The 14,603-nt window shown below is 37.0% G+C and overlaps 1 protein-coding gene across 1 annotated transcript in view; it reads left to right on the top strand.

Moving 5' to 3' along the window:
• The first annotated feature begins 213 nt into the window (after positions 1–213).
• OPRM1 (opioid receptor mu 1) overlaps positions 214–14,603 on the top strand; it is a 166,346-nt gene continuing 151,956 nt past the window's right edge. The window contains 3 exon segments of the mRNA XM_046669267.1: positions 214–236; positions 238–368; positions 371–683. Of these exon segments, the coding sequence (XP_046525223.1) occupies positions 214–236; positions 238–368; positions 371–683 (467 nt within the window).

The following is a 14,603-nucleotide window of genomic DNA, read 5'->3' as shown; positions in this document are numbered from 1 at the left end:
CCCGATTCTGTCCCTCCTTAGAGATGTTTGCACGGCCCGTGCTAAGTGGGGGGATCAGTCCGTTGGATCGCTTTGCGCAAAATCCACGCTTCTCTCTCCTCCCTCCCCTCCAGCCTCTGGATCCTGCACAGCCCTCCCTCCCCTCAGCGGTTTGGGGTTGGGGATGTTTCTCTCTGAACTACTAAGGTGGGAGGGGGCTGCAAGCAGTGGATAATGTCAGATGCTCAGCTATCCCCTTCTGCTCCTCTCTGGCTCCGCCAGGGATGGTCTCTGTAAGAAACAGCAGGAGCTGTGGCAGCAGCTAAAGGAAGCAGCTGAAGCGCGTGGAACCAGAACAGTCCGGGCGCTTGCGGTTACCTCACATCGTGGTCACAGCCGGCCGTCAGCACCATGGACAGCAGCACCGTCCCCACAAACGCCAGCAATTGCAATGATCCCTTTACGCACTCTTCAAGTTGCTCCCCAGCACCCAGCCCCGGTTCCTGGGTCAACTTCTCCCACGCAGATGGCAACCTCTCCGACCCATGCGGTCCGAACCGTACCGAACTGGGCGGGAGCGACAGCCTGTGCCCTCCGACCGGCAGTCCTTCTATGATCACAGCCATCACGATCATGGCCATCTACTCCATCGTATGCGTGGTGGGTCTCTTCGGAAACTTCCTGGTCATGTATGTGATTGTCAGGTAAGGAAGGTGCCAGGGGTCCGAACGGAGATTTCAGCAGCTAATAGGGGCAAAAAGGGACACCTGAGTCCCCAGACCGACTGTTTGGCGGGAGGGTGAGAGAAGGGAGGTAAACAGTGGAGAATGTGGGAGCGACAGTGGATAGAGTGGTTGCTGTTTGAGTGCAAAAATCTACTTTTCTATTTTTCAGGAACAGAGAAGTTGGTTTGGTAAAAGCTATAAAGCTCTGGCAAAAAAATTCTCTACCTTAGAGCTCACTTATACTGAGTCAAGAGGGCTCTTGGGCACAGAGCCCCACAGCCTTTGGCAGGAGCTGAGGAAATCGTAATTTATGAGTAATGGAAGAGGAATTCTAGTTCGTTTTCCCTAATTGGAGGGCCAGATCTCCTTCTCAGTTCTTTCCAGAGATGAACCTTGGCAACTTTCCTACTCCTGCTGGTTTGGGTATACTTTGCTCCACCACCGCCCCACCCATCCCCTTCCCTGTCACAGTAGCCTATACTCCCCCTCTTGCCTCCATCTTGAGGCCACACTCATAGAGGAAGTTTTCCTGCTGTCTCTCCACAGTAAATAGTGTTGCTTTGTTGTAACAAACATGACAGTTGTATTGCCTAGAGCAGTCAGCATCTGTCAGCTGCAGATCTACTAGGAGAGTCACAAACTGAATCCAAAATAGGTAGTGCGGTTCAGGAGAACCACAGGACGTGACTGTTTTCAATGCCTCCAAAAGTGAGAACCAGTTAGAAGTGACCAAAAGTAGCATAATTCTGGATTACAAACTATGATATAGGAAGTTGTAATGGTTGATCTGAAAAAAAGAAGAAGTGTTTTAGTCCACTTAAATTATATCAAAAGAGTTTGTGGCCCACCTTCTATTTAGCCAGAAATTCCAAGTTTATTTGGTAAGGAGTGTGTAAGCTCTCAATATTAAATGATTTAGATTGTGTTAGTGTTGATGTGTATATTCAAGTCCTACATGTTAATATGGAATACTATATATTTACTTTTGTTAAAGTAGATAAATATTTTAACACTTTAAAATGGCTCTTAATTTGGGGTCTTCTTCCTACTAAGGGTTCTGCGTATGTAGTGAACATGGCATTTTCATATGTAGCTACAACATTTGCTTCATCTATTCAGCAATATTTCTGGTTTCAATGGAGATCTTTAATCATTAATTGTTTTCCCCGTTATGCTTTCATTATCAAGGTACTGAAAGTTGCTTGCAATCGATTCTTTCTACTTATATATCTGATTTCTTTAATTAATAATTGTTAAAGAGTAAAACTAATTTTCCTGATGGCCTGATGAGGAATAAGATAAGTAGCGTCTCTGAGAAAAGAGCACCATCTATTGAGGAAAAGGCTAACAACAGAAAAAAATAATCCAGGAAGAGAATCAAGGAAGCATTTATTTTTTAAAACATTTACTTTATGTTATCCAATACAAAGATTCATATCAAAGATAAAAACCATGTCTCATTCTGCAGTTATGGTAATAAAAATCATAACTAAAGTCTTGCCTTTTGAAGGGAAAATATGTTTCTCATTTTTCCTGGGAAAATTCATAGAATAATAAGCTTATAGGGCTCGAAGGGACCTTAAGGATTCTCTATACGAGGTGAGTAAACTGAGGCACAGAAAATAGAAATTATCTCTCCAAGGACAGATAGTCCATTAGCTCAATCCCACTGAATCTCTCTTAGCCAATACAATCTTCCATTTATCAGGATGGCAAATCATGATTTGAGTTAATTCAGCTAAAAGGTTAACAGAGTAGATTTAGTTAGCAGGAATAATGTGGAAATAATAAATTATCCCAAATTTGTGTCTAGGATCCTAGAGAATAAGGATGAAGAGAAATTACCAAAGCATCTAGAAATCTTACCATCTGAGACATAATCTTTCATTCCTTTTTATTTCTTGTCTTGGTATTTTCCTCCCTCATTTTTCTCCCCTCTACTTTATACTTTTCTGTAAAGAAAGAGCCAGTGGAGCACCAACTGGCTGTGAAATAAACAGATTTGTCTTATTCCAGTGTTTAAGAGATTGCTAGTTGGGTGAGTTTGTTTTAAAGGCATTACCTCTGACTTCTTCATGAGCTGGAGAAGGAGGGTGACCTTATATCTTACTGAGAACATGATATTATGCTTTCTTTCTCTGTACTTCAAGTTCTAACAAAATGCAGGATGATTTAAAAGGTCACCCCAAACACCCACCTGTGGCAAGTCAGGTGTTTAATTCCAAGGTCAGGTAACCCTTTGGGAATATGACTGTGAAACAGAAAAATAGACAGTTCAGTGACCAAAGAAGTAAGGAGGAAAGCATCTGGAGATTGAAGAAAGTATGTCTATTTAGCTGAGAATGTTTAACTGGACTGCCTTCAGGCTGTGATGTTTTCACTACCAAATGGCCAGTTCAGAAATATTACTGCTCCTGTTAAAAAGAGGAGTATAATGCTGCCTCTATTAAAGTATTGAGGTGAAATGCTCATCTTTTAAATGCTATTATTTAAAATTCAACAAATATTTTTAAGTGGTCAAGTAGTTACAGTTTTCTAACCAGATTAAGGCAATGTTTATTGGAATATCTTAATGCATTGAGTAAATTGTGAGGCTCAGATGGCTATGATAACAAAAACAGCAACAAAAATAACTGGTAATACAGATGTTGTGATTAAGGCTTTTCTGTTTTGTGTCTCAACTCCGTCATCATCATACCTACATCAACAACATTATTAAATACTGTGACATAGGTAGAATTCTTACGTGGTACTATTCTAAGGAACGCAAGGGAGGAAAAGAGATACTGTCATATGACTTAAAATCCAGATGTTAAACAATACAAATGTTATAACTATTCATGGCCTGAAAGCATTTTTGGTTTTAAAGAAAAAAATTACTTCCAGGGTAATAACATTATAAAAATTACCACAAAGATTCTGGAAAATATGGTGATAAAAATATTATAAGATGTAGCAGTTAAAATGGGATGATAGTATATTATTGTTAAGTATGTTTTAAGGAAAAAATCAATCAAAATCACATATAGTTATAGCAGGAATATATACAGGAATATTTCACTTATTGAAAATATTTGACCAAAGTATAGAATTAGCTATAACTGTAAAAACTAATATAGTCCCAGATGTGTTTATTTTGTGAGTTTTTTTTTCAAAAAAAATTTCTCCATGTAGTCATGAACATGGTCTATGCAGACACTGATGAAACAGGTAGAGGGTTAGAAACTTAGATTTTTGTGGGCTGTGTAAACCATCCCTTCAAGTAAAGTTCCAATTAAGAGTACCAAACGATACTGCCTTCATTTTCAAGCTTATTTCTTAATTTGGCTAGATTAATTCTCAATATGACTAGTTATCAGAGAAGAGCATTTAAATATATGGAAGGTGTTATTGTCATTTTTCTTTCACTAAAAAGTATTTCTGATTTTAAAACAAGTCCTATGAGCTTATACTTGCTCTATATACTAAATATTTGATTCAAGTTTAAACTACAAAATGATCAGTCAAGCCTGATTGGAACAGAGGTACAAGGTTTTTACTTAATTCAGATATAAGCAGCAGAGGAAATAAGGAATAATAATGTTTTATCTAACTTAAGGATATGCATGTATGTATTTATATATATAGACATATACAAATATATATGCATGAATTAATTTGAATGTATATGTCACTGAATATGGTCACTAGCAATTTCCATGAAAGAAAAAATATAGTTTATTTAGAAAGCTCAAATACTAATACAGCTCACTTCCTTTTTTAAAAAACTATAAAATCTCCTAGAATATGGATTTAAAGGGAAAAACTCCAACTAAATGAAAATCTGTCCCTAACATAATGGTTTACATCAAAACATAAGAATTGAATTGTATGCCTTTCACTTCACAATGGAGAGCCTCTGGTATTATCTGTTATAATCTGAACTTTAACTACCATTTCCTATAAAGACGCTAATTCTGCTGTAAGGTCTGTTCCTCAGCATGTCCTGAGAACACTAAACTGCTTTCCATTTTCTCCATTGTGAGCTGTGTCTCTGTCATTTGCACAAAGTTTTCATTGAGTTTCTTGTTCCTTTATTCTTTCTTTCTTGAAAGAATGAGCTAGCTTATATTTTATGAAATATTTTCAACATAAACGAATATATAGAGAATAATGTCTTCACCTTTAAAAATTATATATATAATTATAATATGTATACTTCTAGTAATATATATTGTATATTATATATTATTTATATGTACATAATATAATGGATAATACATAATTTATATATTACATGTAATGTATAATGTAATATATAACATAATTATATACACATAATAATACAGTATATAAAATATATATATAATATATATAAGAAGCCTCCTCTCTTTTCTGCTCCTTTCTCAGAGACTATCACTATCATAAATTTGGTGGTTATTATTCACATACATATTTTTAAACTTTTATTTCACATGTGTGTTTCCACAAGCAAAATGTAACCTTTTCAACACATTCTTCAAACTTTATATATTAAATATTTATATTTTACATTAATGTTAATACAAATAATTTCACTATTTGCCCAGAGTTGTTCTAGTTCTAGCAGATAAATAATAAAAACAAGATGTCAAACAAAACAACATAAAGCAAGCAAAAACTTTGCCCATTAACTCTCCTGAATACTTTTAACTTATCTCTAAATCTGCATTAAAAATTATTGTAAAGATTTCTCTGCGAGTGTTTTGCAAACTAAGTAATATTTCCATTAATATTTATATACACTATTCAGAAAAAAATTTTGTGCATTTGCTGCAACAAGTAAATCTGTTCATGGATATAACTTAGGCATAATTTCTCTACTTCTAAGAAGGAAATAAAAATAATTGGTTCTGATTACCTCAAAATGTCATTTAAGTGACAAATGCTGATAATATTTACTTTGGGGTTTTGAACATCTTGGAAGATCCTTTACACATAAAAATTGAAAATGTTATTTCCCCTAGTATTCCACTTTAGGTATTAATTGAAATCAAATTGTTTTTGTCAACAGGAAAAAATAAACTCATTTCGATAAATAATATAAAAGACTATGACATTTTAAAATATATTAACAATAAATACCAAGAATAAATGTTGCATGGAGATTTAAAATATGAGAATTTCAAATCTTTAACCCTCACAAAGTTTAGTATAAATTTAACTGAAATAATGATTTATGACAATAGTCTCCAAACTCATTTTTAGATGTAGACACTTATTTCAAGAACTTGGAAGTCAACATAGAAAACAGATCAAAGAAGAGCTATTCAGAATTAATCATGTGTTGGGGCCCAAGAACACTGCTCAACTGCCACGTCCATTCCCCCCCCCCCCCCATTGCTGTCCCAAAGGCACCTCCCTGGAATTTCTAGGGCTCCCTCAGGCAATATTTTAAAACAATGGTTTTCATATTATTTCAGACTCCTCTTGTCCCTTACCTCTCATCCTTCAGCTCACCTTTTACTTCAGTAATTGATGTAGCAGTCAATTTTGCCCAGATATCACTTGGTAACACTTCATTTTAGCTGCATCTCTATCCCTCACCTTCTGCCCTGGAGCTTCTCTAACTCCACCAGCCTCCAGAGAAATCAGCCTGAGGAAATGGGAAGGAGTCGCCACTCCATGGAACAACCCTTGGCAGGGGAAATGGGGGCCTGTGGACAAACAGTCCCCTCTGCTTCAGTCTCTCCTTACTTGCACAGTTCTGAGGAGCAGACCAGAAGGCACATCGGAAGGTCTGGTCAACATTTTGATCATCTCAAAGATGTGCTGCTCCTTCTTTCCAGTTTCACTCCTCCCCCATTTCTGTTACTCGCTTCTGTTCCTCACTTCTCTTCCCTGCAGTTGCTTTCCAAGATGATTCACCTTCACATAAGCTCTTGTCTCAGACTCTGCAAAGCTCATCATTCCTGTTATTTTGTCACTGGCTACTATGTGTTGGCACAGTAAAATCTGATTAATAAATAGAGCTTTATAGACTCATTGAATATAGATTTTTCTTAACAAGTAGAAACTCTTAAGAAAAATTCTAATAAGTATTCCCAATTAGAACTACCAAGCAAGTTCATAAGCTAAGCTTTTCCTTCCATTTTCTTCCTGCCTCAGGACCCAGAAAAGTACATTAATACTTCAGTATATTTTGCTTAATGGACAAGGAGTAGGCAGCAGTCATGTATGGCATTCAGTTTACTTCTTGAGTTCATGGCGATGGTAGCACTAGGGTCTCTGATATGTAAAGGAAATGAAACTCCCTATGCCTTCTAAAAAATTATCTGAAGACAAAAACTACCGCTCCCTTCTCTGCTTATCCCAAGTTGTATAGTAACCGTAAGAGTACTTATAATAATTAAGCTCAAGAAAATTTCAAGGTCCTCAAAACTGAGCTAAAATGACCAATACAAGAAATGTCATATAAAAGAAGCATCATGCCATAAGCTTGTCATAGCAATGCCTTTCCTTAGCCATCCTTTTTTGTTTTAGGCCACCTTATTTCCTTCCCTCCCAATTCCTCAGGCTGAGGGTCCTTGAACCAAGACAGAAATTCAGAAAAGAAGAGTAGCACGGAAGAAAAGCTTTGCTTTGGCTCAGAACCCCAAGTGTCAATTGTGGATCGACTTCTCTCTGTTCTGTGCCTCATTCTCTCACTTGTAAAATGTGTGATGGACTAAAAATCTTAAAGTCCCTTCTAGGACTAAGATTTCCCGTGGCGACTTCAATGACTGTTTCTCCACAATTTTTTCCAGCTATCCTGTATAGAGAAAAAAGTAATCACCTACAAAATTAAATGATCTTGGTGCCAAATCCATTTCTCGCCCTTGGATTCTAAATGAGCTCACATGGAAACTGTCAGAGAGAGAAAGTGCTGAGTTGCTAGCTGTTGCAGTGGTCAATTAAGATAATGAGCCAAGCTGAAAGTCACAGGCAAGCATTTATTCACTTACGGTGACAGTATAAGCAAGAGGTTGAACAGGAAAAGCTATCAGCTCCCCAATGTTCCATTTTTCCCCACAGAGAGGCACCAGGTCACATATATGAACGCAGATATAGGGGAGGGGGAAGGAGGGTCATCGTCTTGCTGCACAGGGAGCCCCAAACAAAAGGATCCTGTTGTTTTATGGACCTGGGGTCCAGCAGGAGGGAGAGGAGGAGAGTTAGGCATGGGAAAGTACTGAGTCGGAGTGGAGAAGAGTTTCTTCAAGGTGTCCTGGTAAGGAGGTCTCAGCAGAGGCAACTGGGAAGGACCTTGCCAATGGCCCCTCACTGAGGAGGCCTGCAAATGGAGGTGTTTGGGGTAAGAATGTATATACACACAAAAGCATGGTTGGTGAAGGTGTGGGAGGGTCATGAGTCCTTGACCACAGTTCCTTCTAGTCTGTGTACCAAATCTGTGGTAGAGAGCAGCTCTACCCCACAAAGCCTGCCAGGTAAAGCCTTTGCAAGTGCCTATAGTTGCCCTCAAAGGTCACACAAAAGATTTTGAAGTGGACCCAGATTTCTCAAATTCAGCTTAAACCCTCATATCTCTCTCTCATTCTCTGTTTAATTCATGGGGTGATCACTTTAATATTTGCCTTCAGAAATTAATCATATTCTTCATGTTGCATTTCAGAACTGAGTCAGAGAGAGAGGAGATAGTGGTTGCATCAAATCTCATCAAGTGAAACTTTGTAAACCAATGGGTTGAGTAGGTAGGGCTCTTATACATGGTGGAGCATATGATGGGTTCTGTCTAATGAGAGAGAGAGGATTCTGTTCTAGATATCAGTGTCTGTCCAGGCAAGAATATCGTCTATTTTTTTTAAATTAAACCATGTGTTAGCTTATCAGTTGCATATAAGTAGGTATCCTAAAGTGATTCAAATAGTAACCATTCAGATTTACTAAGAAGTATTAGGATAATTTAAATTAATATTTGAATAAGTTAAACCAACCTGATCCATTCATTGTCTTCAAAGATGTTACATATTAATGTCTTCTTTACATTTTTCTTTCCTCTTTCTATTTTCCTCCCATCATCTCTCCACTTCTTTTTCTACCAAAATCCTTCTCATTCTTCAAATCCCAACTTGAATCCATTCCTCCTTGCAGCTGCCTCAAAGTACTCATTAAACCAACTTTCCTGCAGTGTAACCCATAATATATGCTCCTACTGTGAAAACTCTGTGCGTTTTCTCAGGACTTTAAAAAATGTTACTTGATAATCCTTGAAGAATTGGTCTACAATTATCTCTCTGTGTTAGCCATGAAATTCAACATTTCACAGTCAAGCAACAGAACTGTCTGTCTTTAAAATATTGTGTCTTTCAAAGTTTTTAGCATTTTAAATTTATCTCACATTATTCAAATATAAATTCTAATTCAGACAATTCATTCAATTCACTGCTTTATTCTTGCCGTTATGTCTTGAGTCATGAAAACTGATCTGTACCGGTGGATTGCTATCAGCAAATAATAAATTCAGACATACACACATATGTATCTATATACACTTGTACACATAAGTCCACAAAGTTTACTCATAATTTAACTCCAGAAAGTAAAATTTTAAAGAGTGAAAAGGAAATTAATATAGTCGATTCTCATTATTCATGGCAGTTATGTTCTATAAAGTCACCCTGACTACTAAATTAGAGATGACGAAGATTTGCTTCTGTGGGAGATACAGGATTAGGTTTTGTGAGCCTCCAATCACAACAGTTTCATCAACTAATCAATAGGTAATGTTCTGTTATGCGTGTTTCTGTTTAAAGGCAGCCTATTTAATACATACTTTTGATTCATTAACGTTGAACTCCAAGCCAACAGCATCATAACTAATGCCTGCACAAAGCTTATGTAAGGTACCCACTTTCTCCATTGGGCACGTCACAGCCATCTTGTACTTAGGAACACCAGCGCTATGCTTTTTTTAAAGAGTGAAATCACCAACAAAAACACACAAACGTGCCAAAATTGTGGCACTAAATAGACCACGAAAAGGAGACATTTGGAGTCTGAGAGCTGAAATGGGAAAGCAGAGTGTTGCTTTGGGCTTGACCTCAGCTGGGAACTTGCTCATCATAGCTGCTCAATTTTTTGCCTTTCTAGATGTGTCTGCGAATCACTACAAAAGCCCATGAATGCAGATTTTATGGGTACAAATAAATTTTAGCAAATAAGCTTGTTTGCAAATACAGAACCCACGAATAATGAGGATCGATTGCATATGCAATGTTCTTCAAGGAAATATTTTAAAAATACAGCTGAAGAAAAAAACCAGGAGGCTATGTTCCATATTAAATATGACAGCAGGTTCAAGAAATGAAGACAAGTTTTGTGTTTTTATTACCATTTATCATACTCAGAGGGAATAGCTTGAAAGCAAAATGGATTCTCGTATGATTCAATCATCAGTCTGTCACTAGAGACCTAAGTATGGCACACAAATTTGAAACTATACGTGGTATATTTCATTTTCCATATTGAAATAAAATTCTTAAAATTAAATTGATCCCCTTATATTTCTAAAAATAGAAGTTTAAAATAGAATTGGGATTATGTAATGTAAGTATGTGAATGTCTGGATTATAATTACAATTTAGGATTCCTTTCAGTTGCCTGAAGTCTTATGTTTTTATTTTTAGTAAAGTTCTAAGTTCCAGAAAGAAAACTTTCGCCTAAGAGTGAAACTGCCCTATAGACGTACAATTGCAACTGTTACTTGATGCTTAAATACAACAAGCTTCAGAGTAATGTTTAAGCCACAAATTCCTTACTCTAGTTTTTAATAAGAAACTAAAAAGGGCTCTGCCTATGGTGTAATGGCTCCAGGTCTGTGAATTAGCCTGTTTTCTCCACACTGAGAAGGGGGAGAATGCACAAATAAAGTAGGGATGCAGTCCGGAACATAAAACCCTGTTTGATGACAAAATGCTTCCATGAGCCAATGTAAAGTTTGAATCTAAATGATTCCAAAGAATTTCACTTCATTTTTACTACATTTGGGCACACATACAACTCATACCCATCAGATAAAAAGGGCTCATTTCTCTCAGTCGAGGCCAGGGTGTGACAAATATTTACTGCAAAGGGCCAGAAAGAAAATCAATCGGGCTTTGCAACCAGATGGTCTCTGTCACGACCACTCCACTCTGCCGCTGAAGCCCAAAAGTGGCCATAGATAACGTGTAAGTGAATGGACATGACTATGTTCTGATAAAACTTTGTATGGACACTGAAACTTGAATTTCCATATAATTTTCACCTGCCACAAAATATTATTTTTCTTTTGACTTTTTTCAACCATTTAAAAATGTAAAACCATCTATAATCTTACTTTGTTTTGTGATCATTCTACCAGGATGCTGGCTCTGTGAAGACATAAAAGGCAGACATGCAGGGCCCAGCCATGGCTGCGTGGTTATAGTCCACGTGCTCTGCTTCAGCAGCCCAGGTTTGTGGGTCTTGATCCCGAGCACAGACCTACCGCACTCACCAATCCCACTGTGGAGGCGTCCCACCCACGAAACGAGGGCAGAATGGCACAGAGGTCAGCTCAGGGCTGAAATTCCTCAAGCCAAAAGAGAAGGATTGGCAACAGATGTCGGCTTAGGGTGAATCTTGCTTAGGGGGAAAAAGAAAAAGAAAGGCAGACATGTAAAAACTCAGTTTTTACATATTTTAAAATTTTTAAATATTTCTCAAATTTAAACATATTTCTTATTAATGACAATGACAAAACAATCGATTTTTAACTGGTATTTTTAAAATTATTTTGTCTAATCTTTTAGTTAATTTTTATGAAAATCCATGCGTTTATCAGAAAAACAATCATGCCATATTTTCTTTGGTTAACTTACTCTACAAGAATGACATGATTCTTCATTCAGTACAAAAATGCTAATCTTCATTTTGGTTTACTTGATTATATGATGCAAATTATTCCACAACAAATATTACTTCCCTTTTACAGCCTGAGATTAAAAACAACCAAGCTAATTATTATATATAAACATAGAAAAAAATACAAATAAAAATGTAAACCTCTTTAGCTGACAGGTCATAAAAAGAAGCAGTGGGCTGGATTTGACCCACAAGCTATCATTTGCCAAACTCTGGTACAGAATGTGCTAAATAAAATTTATTTGCTTTCAGTGGTCATAAAATAACAATATATTGTCTTTGACAAATTTGATTGAATGTTGCTTAATAGATAGAGACAAAGCATTTTGTAAAAATATCCTAGTACCAACTTGCAATATTTTTCAATATCAGAAAATAGCAATACAAATGTGAAATTTCGCACAAACCAGAGAGTATTCATAGATTATTAAGACAGAGGATATTACTTTTTTGAAACTGATGTTGAAGTTGGACTAAAGTAGTAATCACACAGGATTGTCTCATTTCACTCCAGGTCCCCATCGTCAACCTCCATCTCTTCATTTGACTCAGACGATCCACAATATTCATTACCACCCTTAGCCAGAGATTAAGGAGTAAGTGCTTAGAAAATAGCATTTCTGAAAAATTTCCCTCTATTGGATATGCTTTTTGGTTATCTTAAATGAGGGCAATTTTCTAGGCTTTCCCACAGTATTTTCATCTTCAATCATTTGAAGCTTTCAGGAAAAATTGAAACTGTCATCTGCAAATTCATATTAACTTCTTAACAAACATAAAATCTGTCCTCAAAGACACCTATGCGTGCACACCAGCCACTTTGCACCCACCCGAGTGCACCCAGATGGTGACTGGCAGCTTCATTTCACTCAATCTCTCTTTATGCCCTTTCAAGCACAAAGGCTCATTGCTTGGATTTTTTTCTCTTCTTTCTGACTTACATAACTTGTTTGTTTTTCAAAACTTTGGTTTCTGCAGTTCTCAAAGTTTGCTTTGAAAAATGTTATTCCTCGCATTTTAGAACCCAGACTATCCTGCTGGATAAAAAGGACTGGGGTAGACCAAGGCGTTCTGTGGTATTTTTTATCCTTCAGCTTCTTATCCATGGTTTTGCTCAATGATTTCCTAAAGACTTGCTGAAATCTCCTCCCTGCCTCACTTCACATCTTTAATTCAGTCCCCATCTGTCTCCAAATGACTGCTTCTTTGATCAGTTGTTCTCACAGAGAACTTTCTGGCACGTACAGAAATTCTTTAGAGTAGCCAGATGGCCACCAGGTATAGGTTTGCAAGGAGAGCCAAGTTAAGGAGAGTTTTAACTGGATGATATATAGTCCAGCTGAAGAATTCCACAGCTCACAGAATCTCTCAAGAGAGAATTGGAGCTAAATTCGAGGATAAAAAAATTTGACTTTCCTTCCAATTTACTCCTGGAACACCCAGAGCTATTGCATAAATCTTTGCAACGTGTTAAGACAAATAGAAGGCCTCCAGGATCTTCCATTTAGTGATTAGACATTATCATCATCTGAGAAGCCTTTAAAAAAAAAAAGGAAACCCACCTCCACCTAAGACTAATTAAATCAGAATCTCTGGGGGTAGCTTCTGGTCATAGATAGGTCTAAAATCTCCCCAAGTGATTCTGACATGCAGTCAAGATTGAGAAGCACAGATCTGGACCAACCTATCCATTTTATGGATGAGAAAACTGAGTCCTGTTTGGCAAGGAGGTTTAAGATGTCTGTCCATATGTTTTACTTCTCTAAACTTTAAGAAGCCGTTCACAGAATAAGAAACTAGTTAAATTACCTCCTGAAAAGCTAAAGCTCAGGATGTTTCAAAAATTTCCCTAAAATTGACAGATCAGCTCTCTTCACAAGAGGTATACTGGAGTGGATAGAATGCTAAACCTGGAACCAGAAGACTCATGTTTGAAGCCCTGCTCCTTACTTATCATAGTCACATAACCTCCCTGAATCTCATTAGTCAGCGTTTACTAAAGGAATAATAATCATATTCAATCTCACATGGATTTTAGGTACAAATTAGATAAGATACACGGAAGTGTGCGATAAAACTCTAGAAGTGCTATATAAAAATAGGGAATTTTGTTATTTGCTTCCCTTCCTCTGGGAATTTATCTTCCCTCCCACTAGGCTCACATCATCATCAATGTGAGGGATCTCAACATTCAACTAGTGCTTTTGCCTTCCCATAGGTCAAACATATTATTGGTTATAATATTTCGAAATGCAGTTTATCCTTTTGGAATCACAATTTCTGCAGAGGCCAAGCAAGGCATTGCAAGGGTGTCACTGTTGTCACTCTTCATTTCAGTCAACTCTTTCCTGATGCGCTGAGTCCAAAGCATCTTGTGGGCAACCATCATGATGTGAAGAGTATCCTAAGGATGGATAAAGGCAACTTACTTGGCTCCCTATTGATAAGTCTTTTTATAATGTCCAACAAATCCAGTGGAGAAAAAAGAGGCAAACCAATTATTTTTTGGAAAAAAATAGCAATTTTTTCCTAAATGTTGCACATTTAAATTGGTGTTATAGTCAAAGTGTCTAACGCAGAATTGAAGTCTAAATGTTGACTGCATGTGATTAGATTCATTTTACCCAGCAGAGTAGTTTATTTGAATGAGGAGAAATAACTTATAATAATGGCATTCTCTGAATACTAGCTGCGGAAATTTAGGCATTGAAAATATCATTTCAGTGAAGGGTCCTAGCTTCTGTTACGAGTCTGAGTCGCTAGTCTCAGTAAAATTGGTCAAAAAGACAAGGCTCTTCATGGAGGATGAATTGATGACACAGTGAGTCTGTGTGCCTGTCTATTCCTAACACCTTCATAATGGATTTTTCCAGGACTTGCAAAGCAAAATGTCTGCAAAATTCCTAAATCAGAGTAGTAAACTCTATAAATAAAGTAAGCACAAGGAAGAAAATAACATTCTTGACGCTTACAGTGTCCCTGAGAACTAAGTATTCC

Source organism: Equus quagga, chromosome 8, assembly GCF_021613505.1.
Source record: "Equus quagga isolate Etosha38 chromosome 8, UCLA_HA_Equagga_1.0, whole genome shotgun sequence".
NCBI classification, from domain to species: Eukaryota; Metazoa; Chordata; class Mammalia; order Perissodactyla; family Equidae; genus Equus; species Equus quagga.
This window is presented reverse-complemented; position numbering and strand designations above follow the sequence as displayed.